General features: G+C 40.9%; 1 protein-coding gene across 1 annotated transcript in view; it reads left to right on the top strand.

Moving 5' to 3' along the window:
- Positions 1 to 18580, top strand: part of PACS1 (phosphofurin acidic cluster sorting protein 1) — a 267815-nt gene that overhangs the window by 161417 nt on the left and 87818 nt on the right. The window contains exon 18 of the mRNA XM_089658767.1: positions 15882 to 15984. Coding sequence (XP_089514893.1) covers positions 15882 to 15984 — 103 coding nt within the window. The remainder of the gene's footprint in view (positions 1 to 15881; positions 15985 to 18580) is intronic.

Below are 18580 nucleotides of genomic sequence, written 5' to 3'. Positions count from 1 at the left end.
TTTGGATCTCATCTTGAGAGTTGACAGCAACAGATTCCAAATGCAAATAGCACACTTGAAATGAACTCTGGACCTTTTATCTGCTCATTGTAATTGGGATAATGAGGGAATAACACACACCTGGCCATGGAACAGCTGAGAAGCCGATTGTCCCATTACTTTTGGTCCCTTAACAAGTGGGAGGCACATATGCAAACTGTTGTAATTCCTACACCGTTCACCTAATTTGAAATACCCTCAAATTAAAGCTGACAGTCTGCAGTTAAAGCACATCTTGTTCGTTTCATTTCAAATCCATTGTGGCGGTGTATAGAGCCAAAAATTGTAGAATTGTGTCGATGTCCCAATATTTATGGACCTGACTGTGTGTGTGTGTGTGTGTGTGTGTGTATGTATGTATGTATGTGTGTGTATATATATATATATATATATATATATATATATATATTAATATTAGTGTGTGTGTGTGTGTATAAGCTATCTATCCCCTGCATCTACTTTGTGCAGGTAGGAGGGAGCTGCAGATCTCCCCAAAGATTGAAGGATAATATTGCTAAGACCTTGTTATAGCGCATAATTCTGCACTCTTAGGTCTTGAGTACCTTTTGGGGTGGGGGCGATACTTCAAAAGCATGGCAGTTCTTAAATGCAAATTAAAAGGATTGGATAGACTAACTTGCTCGGGATCAACTCTTCTGGGGGGTCATAGTTTATCCACTCTGGGCCCAAGTACCCTTTACTCTAGCAGTGTACCCCACTCTGAGTCTTTTCTTTTATATGGCCTTTTTTTTATCTATAGAAATTTTCTGCCAAAATTCCATTAGCATTATTAAGGCTATAAATAGCAGGGCTCGCATCCATGCCCCTTCAATCTCCTCCTCTTCTGAATCGTTTTGTGATTTCACCCATTCACATTTCCTGAGGATGAGGTGGCAGTTGAGGATGATCATTCTCCTTTTGAGGAATTGGATCAGAATGACACTCCTGTACCAAATAATAATCATTCAAGTTGAATAATACCATAGCTACCCTTATTGACTCTGTATACTCCTGCTTCACATTGGAGCAGCCTAAGTCTGTTTCTAAATTGAGCAGAATACTTTATTGTATTAAGAGGTATAAACTTCGGAGAGAGAGAGAGACATAATTGCTCCGCTGTTCCAAATCTTTAGTAAGATCTCATCTGGATTATGGGGTTCAGTTTCGGGCACCAGTTCACAAAAATGATTTTGGAGAAAGCTCCGAGGAAAGGCAGCCAAACGGATAAGAGCCATGGAGGAGCTCCGCTATGAAGAAAGATTAGCTCATCTGAATTTATTCTCTCTTTAGAAGAGGCGATTATGGACCACTAATGTATTTATACATGTGATCAAATTCCCCACTTATAGTGAACTTTGTATAGGGTTGTTCACTTTCAGATCATTGCAGCGGCCAATAGGGGACACTCCCAAGTTTGAAGGAAAGAGATTTAACTTCCAGATACAGAAGCCTTTTTTAAAGTTGGAGCTGTGAAAATGTGGAATAGACTCCCTCAAGAACTACGTCTGGCCAACTCAGAAGATTGTTTTAATAAGATGCTTTCCTAAATGCACAAAATATAAATGGATATTAACATTTATAGGTAATAACACTTGGGATTTTTAACTAGGAAGTATCCAATCGCCTCCTGGAAGATCAGGGAGGATTTTGTTCCCCTGCTGAAGCAAATTGGAAAATGATTTTATAGGCTTTTCTGCCTTCCTCTGTATCAGCTGTGGGTATAAAATGGTTTATATGGAGGTTTTCTATTTGTGTAGTATTTTTTCTATTCAACGAAGTAGATGGACTTGTGTTATTTTTCAACCTGGCTAGCTATCTAAATAAATATATATATATATATATATATATATATATATATATATATATATATATGAATAGTTGTGTTCAAAATAATAGCAGTGTGTTGAAAGAAGTGAATAAAGCTCAAAATCCTTCTAATAGCTTTTATTTCCATACACACAAATGCATTGGGAACACTACACATTCTATTCCAAACCAAAACATGAAGAAAAATATATCAAATTTGTGTTGCTCCTCTAAAAACAAATTGAACAAAAGTGAATATTAGACTGTTCAAAAAAATAGCAGTGTTTGCATTCTTTACAAACTCAAACATTCACTATTTAAACTGAAAACTGTTTGAAGATTTTGCTTTCCTTTGAATCACTTAATTAATATTTAGTTGTATAACCACTGTTTCTGTGAACGGCTGTACATCTGTGTTGCATGGAGTCAACCAACTTCTGGCACCTGTAAACAGGTATTCCAGCCCAGGATGATTGGACTACATTCCACAATTCTTCTCTATTTCTCTATTTCTTGGTTTTGCCTCAGAAACTGCATATTTGATGTCACCCCACAAGTTTCTATTGGATTAAGATCCGGGGATTGGGCTGGCCACTCCATAACGTCAATCTTGTTGGTCTGGAACCAAGATGTTGCACGTTTACTGGTGTGTTTGGGCTCGTTGTCTTGTTGGAAAACCCATTTCAAGGGCATTTCCTCTTCAGCATAAGGCAGCATGACTTCTTCAAGTATTCTGATGTATTCAAACTGATCCATGATCCCTGGTATGCGATAAATAGGCCCAACACTGTAGTATGAGAAACATCCCCATATCATGATGCTTGCGCAACCATGCTTCACTGTCTTCACAGTGTACTGTGGCTTGAATTCAGTGTTTGGGGGTCGTCTGACAAACTGTCTCCGGCCACTAGACCCAAAAAGAACAATCTTACTTTCATCAGTCCACAAAATTATGCACCATTTCTCTTTAGGCCAGTCAATGTGCTCTTTGGCAAATGGTAACCTCTTCAGCACGTCTTTTTTTCAACAGTGGGACTTTGCGGGGGCTTCTTTTAGATAGCTTGACTTCACATAGGCGTCTTCTAATTGTAACAGTACTCACAGGTAACTTTAGAGCTTCTTTGATCTTCCTGGAGCTGATTGTTGGCTAAGTCCTTGCCATTTTGGCTTTTTTTCTATCCAATCGAATGGTAGTTTTTCGCTTTCTTCCATGTCTCAGGTTTTGGTTGCCATTTTAAAGCATTTGCGATCATTTTAGCTGAGCAGCCTATCATTTTCTGCACTTTATATATTTTCCCCTCTCTAATCAACTTTTTAATCCAGGTATGCTGTTTGTCTGAACAATGTCTAGAGCGACCCATTTTCCTCAGAATTACAGCGAGAAATGCACATGTAACCAGCATGTATAGCATTTGCTGCCTTCCTTCCTTAAATAAGGGCAATAATTGCCACCTTTTTTTCAAATAATGAATGACCTCACTAATAGAACTCCACACTGCTATTATTTTGAACATGCCCCTTTCAATTAGTGATTCAATTACACAGAATCAGCAGCATGCATGTCATGACTGTTGGGTCTGTTGGATTTCTATTACTCTACTACACCTGCTAGTAAATTATTTGCCATGTAGAAATATAATTTCTACCAACAACAGTGATTGATCAGGTTAGTGATGTCTGACTGCTATTATTTTGAACACAACTGTATATGTGTGTGTATATATAGATATATATATAGATATATAGACCTTCCCTATTCATCAGCTAATAGAACTGGCAAATTATGATTATTGGTGTACTCCTGAAAAAGTTCCACTCCTTTGAAAATCAATGCCAAGTTTTCCAGTGGAAAAAGAATTAACAAAAAAGTGACTGTCCCAGTAGCAGACACTTCTGTCTCAGTTCTAAATAAACATCATACTGTGTCTATAGAAGATGTTCCTTTTGCAGATAAAACGTTTTGAGATGCTTTAAAGAGCTGTTTTTGCAATTGCAGGCTCAGCTCTGCAACCATCTATTTCTGAAGTCTGTTAAACTGCAGCTAATTGAACTAGGGAAACGAACTATCAACAAAATCCTGTATTCCAGGACCAAGTTCTGGCGGAACACTTACAAGTATTGCCTTCTGCCATGATTCAAATTTCAAGAATGATTCTCTTTTCTGTCTGTACGCAACAAATTATGGCTAAAAGCTTAGCTGAAGCTGCCTGTAAAATATGGCTCACTTGTATGCCCTATGAAGGACCTCCCTCTGTCAATGCACTTGACAAATTCTTTAAAGAAAAAAAAGTGAAATCATGTTTGACACTTTAATGGTGCTTTCTTTTTAACCTCAGGAATAAATTTAGACAAAAACCAGGTAAAATGCATAAATTGTATTCAGTAACATTTTTTTTTTTTAAAGGATATAAATTACCATTTATCTCCTAAGCACCCTATGAATCCTACCCATACCATTCTGAAGGTGTTAAATAAACAGACAAGATCAAAAACATCACAAAACATGCATAGCCATAACTGGTTAAGGATGCTGTATCCCAACACGTTTCATGGTCTATGCTTCTTCAGGGGATCTAGAGGTGTGAATAGGCCAAATGATGGAATTGTTCACCCACTAAAGAGAGCGGGCTAAAGGAAATTGGGTGGAGACAGGAGGAAAGTGGCCCAGGAGAGGGATGTAGGTCATGCACAAACATCATCCCACAGCCCCAGCGCTCCACAAGGTCAATAAAGGAAGAGTATGGATAGTCTGCAGCTCTGCTTCAGAGTATTCCTTAGTTGTATATAAGTCATCTCTGTTTTTCCACCATTGCATGAGAATGCCGTCAATACCGACCACTCACTGTGTTCATTCAGAAAAGGAAGAGGCTGGTAAATTACATATTCACCTGCTCCTTCCCCCGATCTCTAACCTGAAATGATTCCTGCAGGAGATGGTTGGAGTGGAGAGGAAGGGAAGCCAACAGCTCTGCGGGGGAACTTGTGGGAATCGGGCAGTAGAAGGAAGCAGAACCTGGTCAGGAGAGGCAGCGAGGGTGTCATTTACTAGAACCAATCCTCTGTATTTTCCCTCTGCAGCCATGGAATGCCTGTGAGAGGGGAGAGGAGGAGAAGCAGGCTTACAGCTGCTGCAGGAGACAAATACAGGAATTGGTTCCAGTAAATGCCGCTGTGGTTCCTGTCCACGTTCTCGGGGTCGGCAAGAAAGAGACTGCAACCCGTCAATCCTGCGTAAGTGACAGGTAGATTAAGCCTCCCGCTCTAGAGGCTCTGGAACAACCACCCCCTAGGACAAGAGAGATGGTTCAGGGCAGTCTGTAAATCTTTCTGTCCTTTTTGGAGGATTTTTTTTTCTGGTTTGAGAGCAAAAATATGGTAAGAGGATAGCATTTCAAACTCTATTCTGTACCAGCCTGAAACCACCAACAAGTTAGGAATGTCTGTGACCCAGAGGGATGCAAGCTGCAATACACATCCCCCACTCTTAAGAGGTAAGGCTTTTTGGCAGACTTGGTGAAATTTGTGTTCCACATCTTGTGCCCTGCAAAGGATGAATTGTAGTTTTGAAGGTAAAGGGGTGCTCTTTGTCTACGTGAGGTAGAAGTCCATGTAAAGAGGAGTATTGGGAAAAGTGTCCTTACTCCAGTTACTTCTTTTAAGAACTTTAAATTGGGTATACCTGATTAGCCTCAGCACCATATCCCATTAGGCAATATAAAGAAAAAAGTGAAATAGTGTGTGGGACTTTAATGATAGTTTTATTATAGCTCTGTCAGAAGAAGATCCTTTCCTGATTCTTCACAGGGATAAAATGGTCTTGCATCCAAGGCTATTCTTTCTACCCAAAGTCATCTTAGCCTTCCACCCTAATGAGGACATTGTCCTTCCTCCTATATGCCTGGCATCAAACATTCCAGAGAATTTGTTCTCAGTAGTCTGAACATTGGTAGAGGTGTCAGGGTTTATCTGGAAGCCATAGCTTCTGTTCGAAAAACAGACTGTCTCCTGTGTTCTGCAGTGCTAGCTAAAGGAAAAAAAAACTGAGGTCTGATGGAGTGGAGTAGGGTTATAGGAGAACATCCAGAGGGTGTGTCCAAAAGCTGTGCCGGTACACCGTAACCTGAAAGTAGCAGCCTATAACCCAGCGTTTTATGAATATAAGCCTGCGTCCTGTACTAAGTTCCAGTATATGGATTTTACAGGTATGTAAAAAAATCTTTATTTTTTCACGCCTTTAAAGTAAGTATATAATTACTCAGTTCTCTAGTAAAACTACTTATAATCCCCAAAACATTATGCAGCAGAGGCCCTGTAGTATAAAAAATATGGTACTTGCAATTTTATGTTTCACAATATTTAAGCAGTGTCTTGTACGGTTAAGTTAAAGATTTGATAAACAGTTGCTCATATTCATAGAAAATGTGATTGAACAACAAAAATAAAATCTGGCAATATCCCTATGCACCCTGTATTATGCAAAAAAAAACAATGTGCTAACTAAAATCAAATATCCAATCAATATATACAATATATAACTATATCATATATAGAAAGACAGTGCTGGCGAGTATGAAGAGATCGTCCCAATTCCAAAAGTGATGATTAAACTCTTCTGGCGTCAAATGACCGTCATCATACCGGATTCAATGAGTGAACAACACTTTGAGGGTCAAACCTATCTCGTAAACCTCCTTTTCGCTTGTTACACAAACTATAGAGTAGTCAAACACAGCTTTATATGGATATTTCAAACAGATCCTGTCTCATCCAACAGAGAAATCCGATTCACTGGACCTCCAACTGTGCTCGAATCCTCTAGTTAGGACAACCACTTAGGCGGGTTTGTCAACCCAGAAGTAACATGTAAAAGATAGACGTATTTTCCATAGTGTGAAATTCCTGATAAAATGGTTTATTAATTAAAATTGAAATTACTCAAAGGATTATACAGCTCTGTACAGAGCACAAACAAATGATGCCCACATTTAATATGGCCACTGTCTGGCACGCATGTGTGATGATGTATGCCTTGGCTCCTCCCAATGTATTTCGTCAGACATGTCATTAGGGGTTCAGAGCATCTGTCCGTCACCATGCTGTTATATAGAAAATTACTGAGCAGAAGATCGAAATTGACACTCCAATGAGGGAGCTTATGCAAAAATAATGTTGCTAAGAAACCACCTTCCTGTATACTTTTCTGCCGTTTCTAGTTCTGATAGCCCCCTAGCGGGGAAATTACTTTATAGCACCATATGGAGTATGTCTGTACCATCTCGTTTTTTTTTTTCCCCCCTAGAGACGAATAGTAAAAATTGCATGCACCCCCTAGAGGAAACTATGTACGTACCAGCATTGTTTTAATCTTTAGGGGTGAATAATAGAAATACATGCGCCAAAATTGTATGCACCCTCTAGAGGTGAATAATGAAATTTACATACAACAATCACGTCCTCATATTACATTTATAATCATTAAAAATGTATTTCCTTTAATTAAACTTGAGCATGGAATGGTAAAAGTTTTCTAGTGCATATATGTTGATGGATTCCTAAAAGGGCTAAATTTTAAATGTAGTAATTTATAAAGTACAGAAAAATTGTATAAAATGATTCCATTGAATATACACACAAATAAATGTCAATGCTTACCATTATATAATTATTACCCAACTGATTCAACTATTATTAATGAAAGCATTAATATACCATTCTATGTTGAGGCCATAAGGCACATATGTGCTTAGCTCAAAAATCCACTTTGTTTCAGAACGGGAGATTTGTCTTTTGGCATTATCACCTCTCCAATGGGAGGTGTACCTATCTGTTGTAATAAATTGAGTTCCTACAGGGTTTTTGTTGTGATGTTTTGCATAATATTTGGACACACTGTGTCCTTTTTTAATATTTGTCACGTTCGTCCTAGTAGTACGCCCTACATGTTGGTTTACCCTTGCGGTAACAATATGTAGATAATAATGTTAATGTTACTACTGCATGTGATGAACGTTAGAATATTATACACTTTCCCTTTGAAAACGTGCAAGCGCACAAAACGCGTTAGCGAGTTGCCTCATACTTACCTCATACCCTGTGACGTCACACCGCACGGCCCCTGTGGACGGCCGGCGGCCATTGTTTGGATTCCTTGTCAGCAGCTGCTTACTACTGCATGTGAGTAGTATATTCTATTGCTTTGTTTAATTTACCCCTGTGGATAATAAAGTACTACACTATTAGATCTTTTGTTGCTCTGGCTCGTTACTTCCGAGCCCCCCCCCCCCTTCAAGGCTTGTTGGGATCATCTGGTGGCCACATCAGGAATGGTTAATCTCCCCTTGCTGGTGAGACGAGTGCACACCCCCTGACACCTGGAGATCCTGAGGTTGTGATACTTTGCCCAGCTGACGCAAGCCTGATGACCCTCCCAGTGATCCAGTTTTAGTAGGCGGATGACCAGGAGTTGGTTAACACTCAAATGCGCATTACCATTGCGCTTTCTGGTTAGTGCAATCTACACTCATCTCTGTGGGATGAATATGGTCACAGAAGTCACCCATTTTTTCACCACTTCACCTTGAAATTTTGCACTATTCACCACAAGAACACTCTCGTTGGAGATATTTATTGCTATTACAATCTGTGAACGTTTAGACAGTTTATCATCTAGTGGTGTTCACAATACCATTTTATTATGCACCATCTATAATTATGCATGTATGATTGAACTCTATTAGCGCTGCATGTTCTTTTTACATTCATACACTTTCAATGCTTGGTTAGACTTAAATGCATAAACTCTGCGTTCCTGGATGCTGTTTAGCCTACAAACATTACATCTCCAACATTAATGGATTCCTTTTGAATCTTGAAAGAATACTGGGCGTATTGGGGGCTACCATATCATGCAGTGAGGGGTCTCCCTCAAAAATTACTGTGGGTCTTTCTGGTAAGACTTCACTTAAAATGTGATCTTTCTGGAGCACTGACCAATGCCTCTTAATGATCTGCTTGATCTTATAATGTTATTCATAATATGTGGTGATTGATAGGCCAAAGTTGCCATTATCTACAGGAACTTTATTTTTCTCAACCGATAAAGAATTCCTACTCCACAGTTCCACTTCGGTAATGATTCTATCCAATTCACTCATTTGAATAAGCCTTATCCAAAAATCTTGATTTTAAAAAGCTAGCTTGATTACAAAAAATCTTCAATGCGTGTACAGTTACGCCCAAGTCTTAAAAACTTGCTATTTGGGACTGAGACTAACCATGAAGGGTGATGACAGCTACCCTTAGGTATGAGGCCATGTCTATCCGTGGCCTTAAAAAAAAAAAAAAAAAGTTGATGTGACTATAGATCTTGCATCCACCACAATCTTCAGATCTAAAAAATGTACCTCTTTCTCACTCTCCTCAAAGCTCAATAGTTTTCCCCTTTGATTATTATTTAGATAGTTCATATAACTATAGTTCACCATTCCAAATGAGGATGACATTGTCTAATATGCGGATTAGTTCTGGCCTTTTATCTTTTTAAGACGAAGTCATCCTCCCATTTGGCCATAAAAAGATTGGCTATACTGGAAGCAAATTTTGTTCCCATGGCCACTCTCCTCCTTTGCAGATAGTAGGAGCCATCTGACCAGAAATAATTGTTGCTTATAGAGAAATCCAATAGCCTTACAATAATGTTCCTCTGAATATCAGGAAGGTTGGAATCTCTGTAAGAAATATTGGACCCCTTCCAAGCCTAGTGGGTGCGATTATGATCATATATAGCTTATAAACTGCAAGGAGCAGGGCCCTCCTATCCCTTTTGTATTGAACTGTATTGTTGCTGTATTGTCTCCTGTTATATTGTAAAGCGCTGAGCAAACTGTTGGCGCTATATAAATCCTGTATAATAATAATGATAATATATAAACACACAATGTCTGCTGTTGCCATGATATAACTAGATTGCCATTTTACATCAGTCAAAACTTTGATGGTATGTCTTTAAATACGATGATGTACCCACAGCCAATGGCTGTAAAAAATTATCTATAAATCTACCCGCTCTTGCTGTTACCGGGTCTATACCATTGATGATGGGCCTTCCTGGAGGACTAGACAATGATTTTGTGAATCTTCGGTAAATAGTATGATTGTTGGCCAAGGGAACCAAAAATGCCTGTTCCTTGTTATCCAGGATTCCATCTTTATACTCACTATCCACCAATTTAGTTCTCTTTTATACATTTGCGTGGGATTAGATGCAATGTGGGGGTGTAAGTAACTGTATCAGAAATAATATTATGCAGTTCCTTGTTATAGTTCCTTATAAAGAAGACTACACCTCCCCCTTTATCCGCAGGGCGAATGACTATTTGTTTTTTCTTGCACACAATTGGTCAATACCCATTTTTATATCCCTTTTTGAGGTTGAGATTTTCCAAATTTCAATGCATCTAGATCTTTCAAAACCAGATATTTAAAAACTGATATAGATCAATAGGCTACATTTTAGATCCGTAAAAAAAAAACAAAAGCTGTACTGATTTTTCAAGCTATAGTGTTCAAGAGACCATATAGTGCACTTTGTTGACAAGACATTATAATAAGATTTTTGTGTCAAATAAAAAAATAAAAGGATGACTTGCTATTGAAAGAATTGATCTTTTTTAATTTAAGAAAAAAAGTCATTAGTTCAATTTAAAGAGGAGCTCCAGTCTCCTGTGGAAAAAAGAAAAGTCAACAGCTACAAAAACTGTAGCTGTTGACTGTTAAACAGCCACTCACCTTTCCTCGATCCAGTTGTGTGTTCACCACAGCGGTTCACCAGCCATCCTCTGTCCCTGGTGCCAGCATCTTAAGTGTGGGCACCTGATTGTGATAACTTGTGGCTTCACAGCTGGGTGCCCACAGCACATGCATGAGCAGCGCTTCGGATTGCCTAGGAGGTGGGTACCTGTCAAAAATTCAGTAAACACACAAAAGTGAATTTTAGGGCAAAAAAATGCAATAAATTACCCACATTTTTGGTAAAATATAAAAGACGAGGTTGCACTAAGTATAGATACCCAAACATTAAATGTGTGTGCGCCTATGAAATGGTGACAAGTTTCAGTACCCTACATTTTCTATATGCTGCACTTCAAAAGCCCCTAATAGGTCATCAGTTTAGTGTTATGGAGGAGGTCTTGTGCTAAAATTATTGCTCTCACTCCAGCAGGTGCAGCAATATGTAATATGTAACATTTTCCCACGTGAAAGAGGCTCAGCACGACAGCAGGATCTTAGTGAATAAAGTGGTGCTTTATTTACAAGTCTGGTGAACACATGCTGCATATAGTCAAAACGGCAAAAAAAATACAAACAGACAATAAAACCTTGCCACACTGGGCGTCTAACTGCAAACCCAGGTTCCTATCTAGCTGCCTGAATACAGCCTACCGCTGCTCAGACACAAGGGGGTTTATTTACTAAAGCTGGAGAGTCCAAAATCAGACTCCCTTCTGCATAGAAACCAATCAGCTTCCAGGTTTCATTGCCAAAGCTTCATTGAACAAGCTGAGGTTAGAAGCTGATTGGTTTCTATGCAGAAGGGAGTCTGATTTTGGACTCTCCAGCTTTAGTAAATAAACCCTCCGGTGTTCAAACAGTCTAAGATCACCCAGATTTTCTCTCACCACAGGATGGTTTGGTTGCTCCCCAGTCTGTCCTGCACAGCAAACTGGTTCCAGGTTAGAGCATTCTCCCTAAGCAGCCTGGGAGTTTTCTAGAGCCCAGAGCCCTTAACTCACTACAGCTGAGCTAATTACATCAGTAAGCCAAACAGGCTGACTACACAGCACAACAGGAGAAACAGTTTGTGTAGAGCATGTACCTGGGACAAATATATCTCCCATCCTTAACACATCCCCTAGTTCTTCCTGCCTTCCTGTCACATACCGCCCCCCTCTTGCTTCAACCTTGGGGTTGGAACACAGGTTGCTAAGCAAGAGTGTACTCGGGACAGGGCATCTGCATTCCCCATTCTAGCACCGGGGTGGTGCTTTATGATGAAACTGAATTCTTGAAGGGCCAGGAACCACCTATTCACTCTCCTATTGGTCTCTTTGTTCTGTGCCATTCACCTCAAAGGAGCATGATCTGTTACTAGTTCAAATTGTCTACCCAAGAGATAGTAGCGGAGAGAAGCTAGAGCCCACTTAATTGCTAAGCATTCTTTCCCAATAGTGGCATAATTTTCTTCATGGAGTTTTAATTTCTGGCTGATTTAAATGACGGGGTGTTCTTCCCCTTTGAAAACCTGCGACAACACAGCTCCTAACCCAACATCGGTCTGAACGACAAAATCCCTTGAAAAATCCAGGGAGTACAACACTGGCTTTCTACATAAGGCCTGTTTTAAGGCCTCAAAAGCTGCTTCTGCTTCTGCTTCAGGGGTCCATTTGACCATGACAGACTCCTTCCCTTTTGTCAAATTGGTCAGGGGAGCAGCCTGTGAAGCAAAATGAGGAATAAAAAGCCGGTAATAACCAGCAATTCCCAAAATCGCTCATGCCTGCTTCTTGTTGGTGGGGCGTGGCCAGCTTTGTATAGCTTCAACTTTGTTGACCTGGGGCTTTATCAGACCTCTCCCAATGGTATATCCCAGATACTTGGCTTCCTCTAGCCCACTGGTACATTTGTTTGGATTGGCTGTAAACCCTGCTTTTCAGATAGTCTAATACTGCCCGGACTTTCGGTAAATGTGAGTCCCAATCTTCACTATGGATGACCATACCATCTTTCCGTGTAAGTCACCTGCTGCCAAAGATAACTACAGATGATGACCCTGAGATGTTTCTGACTGCTTTTGAAAGGACAGCTGAAAAAGAAAGTTTGTCTAATGGGCTTGGGGCTGGGGCTCCGCCTGCTCTGGGTGTAGCCTGTCGCGCTCAGTGTGTGGGGGAGAGGCGGCGCGTGGCACCCCCAGCTTCTCCCGCATGTAGAAACGTGAGCTCCAGCGGCTGGGCACACGCGCCGCCTCCTCCTGTGTCCGGGCCGGTCCGTGAGAAGAGAGAGCGCACCGAGCATCGGGTCAACAGCGTGTGTCATCCCGCTCCTTTGCCGGCCTTGGCGGACTTCAAGCTGGGCATCGCGCGCCTCGGCCGGGTGGCTGGAAAGATCAAGTATACACTAATTGATGAGCAAGACATCCCTCTTGTGGACAGCTATTCATATGAAGCTCGAATGAAAGTGGATGCCGATGGCAATGGGGCTAAGATATATGCCTATGCATTTGACAAGTACAAAGGAAGGGGTTCTGGGTGCCCACGTTCTCCACCATATGTGAGGGATTAGCCCAGTATCAGGTTGTGCTTGACCTCTTGGATGGGTCAGAGCACCGTGAAAGAGGCTCTGCATGACAGCAGGATCCTAGTGAATAAAGTGGTGCTTTATTTACAAGTCTGGCGAACACACAGTGCATATAGTCAAAACAGCAAAAAAAAAAAAATACAAACAGAAAATAAAACCTTGCCACACTGGGCGTCTAACTGCAAACACAGGTTCCTATCTAGCTGAATACAGCCTACCACTGCTCAGACACAGGGTGTTCACACAGTCTAAGATCACACAGATTTTCTCTCACCACAGGATGGTTTGGTTGCTCCCCAGCCTGTCCTGCACAGCAAACTGGTTTCAGGTTGGAGCATTCTCACTAAGCAGCCTGGGAGTTTTATAGAGCCCAGAGCCCTTAACTCACTACAGCTGAGCTAATTACTGTACATCAGTGAGCTAAACAGGCTGACTACACAGCACAACAGAAGGAACCGTCCGTGTAGAGCATGAACCTGGGACAAATATATCACCCATCCTGAACACATCCCCTAGTTCTTCCTGCCTTCCTGTCACTATAACTATATATATATATATATATATATATATATATATATATATATATATATATATATATATATACACTGTATTGCCAAAAGTATTGGGACACCCCTCCAAATCATTGGATTCAGGGGTGTTCCTATCACCCCCATGGCCACAGGTATAAAAAAAAACTAAGTACCTAGGCATGCAGACTGCTTCTAAAAACATTTGTGGAAGAATCGCTCTCGGGCTCGGTGCATTCAAGTGTGGTACCGTGATAGGTTGCCACTTGTACAAGTCAAGCCGTGAAATTTCCTTCCTTGCTACTAGATATTCCATGATCAACTGTTAGTGGTATTATAACAAAGTGGAAGCAACTGGGAACAACAGCAACTCAGCCACAAAGTGGTAGGCCGTGTAAAATGACAGAGCAGGGTCACCGCATGCTGAAGAGCAAAGCGCTTCGAAGTCGCCAACTGTCTGCAGAGTCAATAGCTAAAGACCTCCAAACTTCATGTGACCTTCAGATTAGCACAACAGTGCATAGAGAGCTTAATGGAATGGGTTTCCATGACCGAGCAACGGCATCCAAGCCTCACATCACCAAGAGCAATGTAAATCGTCGGATACAGTGGTTTAAAGCACAGCGCCACTGTGCTCTAGAGCAGTGGAAACATGTTCACTGAAGTGATGAATCATACTTCTCTGTCTGGCAATCTGATGGACATGTCTGGGTTTGGCAGTTGCCAGTAGAACGGTACTTACCTGACTGCACTGTGCCAAGTGTAGAGTTTAGTGGAGGGGAAATTTAAGTTGTGGGGTTGTTTTTCAGGGGTTGGGCTTGGCCCCTTAGTTCCAGTGAAGGGAACTCTTAAGACATTTTGGTCAATTTCACTCTCCCAACTTTGTGGGAACAGTTTGAGGATGGCTCCTTCCTGTTCCAACATGAATGCACACCAGTGCACAAAGCAAGGTCCATAAAGACATGGATGAGCGAGTTTGGGGTGGAGGAACTTGACTGGCCTGCATAGAGTCCTGACCCCAACCTGATAGAACACCTTTGGGATGAAATAGAGCTGAGACTTCCAGCTAGGCCTTCTCGTCTGACATCAGTGCCTGACCTCACAAATGCTCTTCTGGAAGAATGGTCAAACATTCCCATAGACATACTCCTAAACCTTGTGTACAGCCTTCCCAGAAGAGTTGAAGCTGTTTATAGATGCAAAGGGTGGGCCAACTCAATATTGAACCCTATGGACTAAGACTGGTATTCCATTAAAGTTCATGTGCACATGAAGGCAGGTGTCCCAATACTTTTGACAATATAGTGTATATTATATTTCAGGAGGATAAAGGTGTTTGTATTTTTCTTTTAAAGCAAACAAAATATAGCTTCCAGCAGCAAATACAACTTCAGAAAACACTAAAACTCAAGAGTTTGCTTATCTTCAGCACAAATAAGAATATCAAACATTTAAAGCTCATATTGGGACTTTACCCCACGGTTAGCAGCACACAGCCAGGTCCCTCACAACTCCTCCACACCCAGGACTAGGAGCTTCCTATCCTTTGTGCTGCTTCCTGGAGGCTGTTTAACCCTGTAGGAACCAGAGTCCTTGTAGTCAGGAGTGGAGGTCCTTTTCTCACCCAAATATCACTCCAGACCTCCAAAAATCCTGGGATCCCAAAAAAAAAAAAAAAGTCACTACAAATGAGAAGAGGACTGCAAGCCAGTCCTCTCCTTTTACTACTACTCAAGAGTACACAAAACCTTTAAATACATTTAGAAGTGTGTTTATTTTTGTTTTTGGCTACGTTAATGTACCATTGTATAGACTATTAATATATTGAGGAGGGGCAAGGGTGACCAAAGACCGGGCAGCCAGCACCATGTCTGAGAGATTCTAAAGACCACAAAACTGAAGCAAGGCTGTAGTCACTTGCATAGATGGCTGATTATTGGGGTTCTTGCACAGTGTGATCTTTATTGCACTGCATGGGTATAAAACTTTTTTTTTAACAAAAAATTGGCACTTACCTCGTCTTGTTGTTTACATATTCTGCTTCCATTTTTTTGGTGGTCAGTACTATTTTGCACTGTCATTTTTTAGGAACATTGCAAGTTGTACATACTAATACTTATGTTGTTTTTTACAATAAATATTTTCTCTTTCTTTAAGAGCCTTTTGATATTTTTGGTCGTATAATGCAGTATGTGAGTGGAGCCAACAACTGCCATCAGCTACCAATTGCAGAAGCCATGTTAACCTGCAAACATAAACTGTGAGTATCTTAAATTAGTTTAAAGCTGAACTTCAGGCATGTCTAAGCCCTGTTCACATTTGCGTGGGTGGTTGCGGGTGTGGGAATCGCACCGATTACTCATCTGCAACCACCCACAGTCAAAACACGCTGCTGTTTGAAACCGTGCAGGGCTGCCATTCATTTTAATTGACACCCCCACACTCCCAAAAATGCAGTGCTTTTGCGGGTGTTGGAACCGCAGGGAAATCGCATGGAAAAAAGTACCATGCGATTTCCTGACTACTACCTTTTTAGAATGGTGCAGGAACCTTTTTCCTGCGTGAAACGCAGACATGACAGCCTATTCATTTGAATGTGCATAGATGTGAACCAGGCCTTAAGTGGTATTAAACCCAAAACCCAAAATGTAATATAGTGGAGCTTACCAGTCATTAGATGTGGTGGCTGCATCACAGTTTTTTCTCTTTGGCTTCTCCCGCCCCCCCCCCCCCCCCCTCTCTGTTTTCACCTGGTGATTTGGCCAAACTCCAGCTCACACTTTACAATCAGTTACAATCAGTTAAAGGCACAGTTTTTCCTTTTGGTAATTTTATTCACCTCTGCCAGTGTTAAATGGTCTGTCCAATCCATGTAAACTGGTGCATTCTGCTGGAGAGCTTGTTCTTCTAAAAAACAAGAGTTCCTGGCAAGATCACCAGATGTAAATAGCCAAAAAAAAAAAGGTTGGTAAGCAGCATTATAATACAGGTTTGCTTTTGGGTTTAATACTGCTTTAAAGACACCAGTGAGTGCAGTTGTATGTTTATTAAAAAATTAAGTCAGTCTTGTACCAAGTTTACCTTCTAATAAAGTGTATTTCCAGCCAAAATGTTTTTAAAGTTTTGGATAAAGCAGGGAGGGATTAGAACCCCCATTGTTTTGTTACTACTATCCGAGACTCCATTAGAAATATTTTCCTTCAATTCCTGTTCATCTGTGAACAATTTACCAGACAGGAAATGAGGGAAAATGCCCAGTAATTAATACAGGAAAAAATATGACCCCCTTTCTTAGTAAGGTAGGCAAGAGTTTGAACTCCTGGCAACTTTTTATTCTCGTCTGTATCTGTGTTTCTCTTCCAGACTTTCCTTTGCTTTCTATCTGGGAAAACCGTTGTCAGATAGTGAGGGCAAATGACTTTTTAACCATTTTAATACCAGATACTTTCACCCTCTTCTTGGCCAGGCCAATTTTCAGCTTTCGGCGCAGTCACACTCTGAATGACAATTACTCAGCCATACAACACTGTACCCAAATTACATTTTTATCATTATTTTGAGTCAGATAAAGCTTTATTTTGGCGGCATTTATTCACCACTGGGTTTTCTTTTTGTGATATATTTTTCGTTTTATAAACAATAAAAAAAAAGACAATTTTGAAAGAACCCACATTTTTCTTAGTTTCTATTATAAAATTTTGCAAATATTTTTTTTTTCATAAACTTAGGACAAAATGTATTCTGCAATGTTTCTTTCTAAAAATAACTCAAATCCGTGTATATTTAGTCTGTGTGAAAGGAATGGAATCTGCATATTATGATATATATTTGTAGTAGATCCTGGGAATGTCCTGTTTTGAGGTTTATAGGTCTCTCAGGTTCCTCTCATATACATTTAGGAATTTGTGATCCATGGTCCATTGCAGGGTTTAGTACTCATTACTCTCACCTGGAACCTATAGCCAGAGCTCTTGGCCTGGGGGTCAGAAAAGTCCTGTCTGAGAGAGCTGAAAGGTTGGTAAAAGCTAACAATCTGTAATTGTGGAGGCTGACAAGTGGTAGGCTTGTTCAGCCTGTTAGGACCTGTATTTTTGTGTAGTTAGTGCCGGGATGCAGCTAGGATTTTGTTTTGGTATTTTTTTTGGGGGGGGGGGGGTTTGCCTTGATCACTTTCTGAACCACTGTGCAGCACCTCTGAATAGTCTTGTAAATACCACCAATAAACATCACACTGTTTATCACCAACTTATTGGATTTGGTATCTGTGCCTGAGAGACTGCTTACCCCAGGGGGCGTATGTACCGGCTACCGATCCCCAGCTCACATATGGTGGAGGATGCAGGCACTTTTAGTAAAGAACTATTTAAAGGGCCAGTGCCTGGAGTGGCTAAATATGGAGGAAGCAGTTGGTGTTAACGCTGTGCAGCAGCAAGCAATTGCTGCATGACACCAAGCCAACACTATTGCACAGGAGCAAACAAAGGTACTGTGCCAACAGATTGGTGCTGTATAGGAGCAAATGCAGAGGCTGCTTGAACAGCTAGCCACTGCTGCAGAATCGGATAGGAAAACCCTGACTGTGGTTGTGCAGATACTAGCACAGTCCTCAGCTGCTAAAATTGAGTGTCCCCTCAGCCATCTATGTGGGTTGCTTTCTCTCTAAGATAACTACAGATGAAAACCCGGAGGCCTTTTTGCTCTTGTTTGAAAGGACTGCCGAGAGGGAAGGTTGACCTAAAACCCAGTGGGCCGAACTGGTCACCCGCTTACTGGAGAATCGCAGGAGGCTTAAAAATGATCTGGGGTCGTCAGAAGCAAGAGTCCTAGCACATCTTGGGGTAACCTTGGCCATTCGG

Source organism: Staurois parvus, unplaced genomic scaffold, assembly GCF_062004578.1.
Source record: "Staurois parvus isolate SC_StPar_1 unplaced genomic scaffold, SC_StPar_1.0 ptg001091l, whole genome shotgun sequence".
In the NCBI taxonomy this organism is placed as follows: domain Eukaryota; kingdom Metazoa; phylum Chordata; class Amphibia; order Anura; family Ranidae; genus Staurois; species Staurois parvus.
This window is presented reverse-complemented; position numbering and strand designations above follow the sequence as displayed.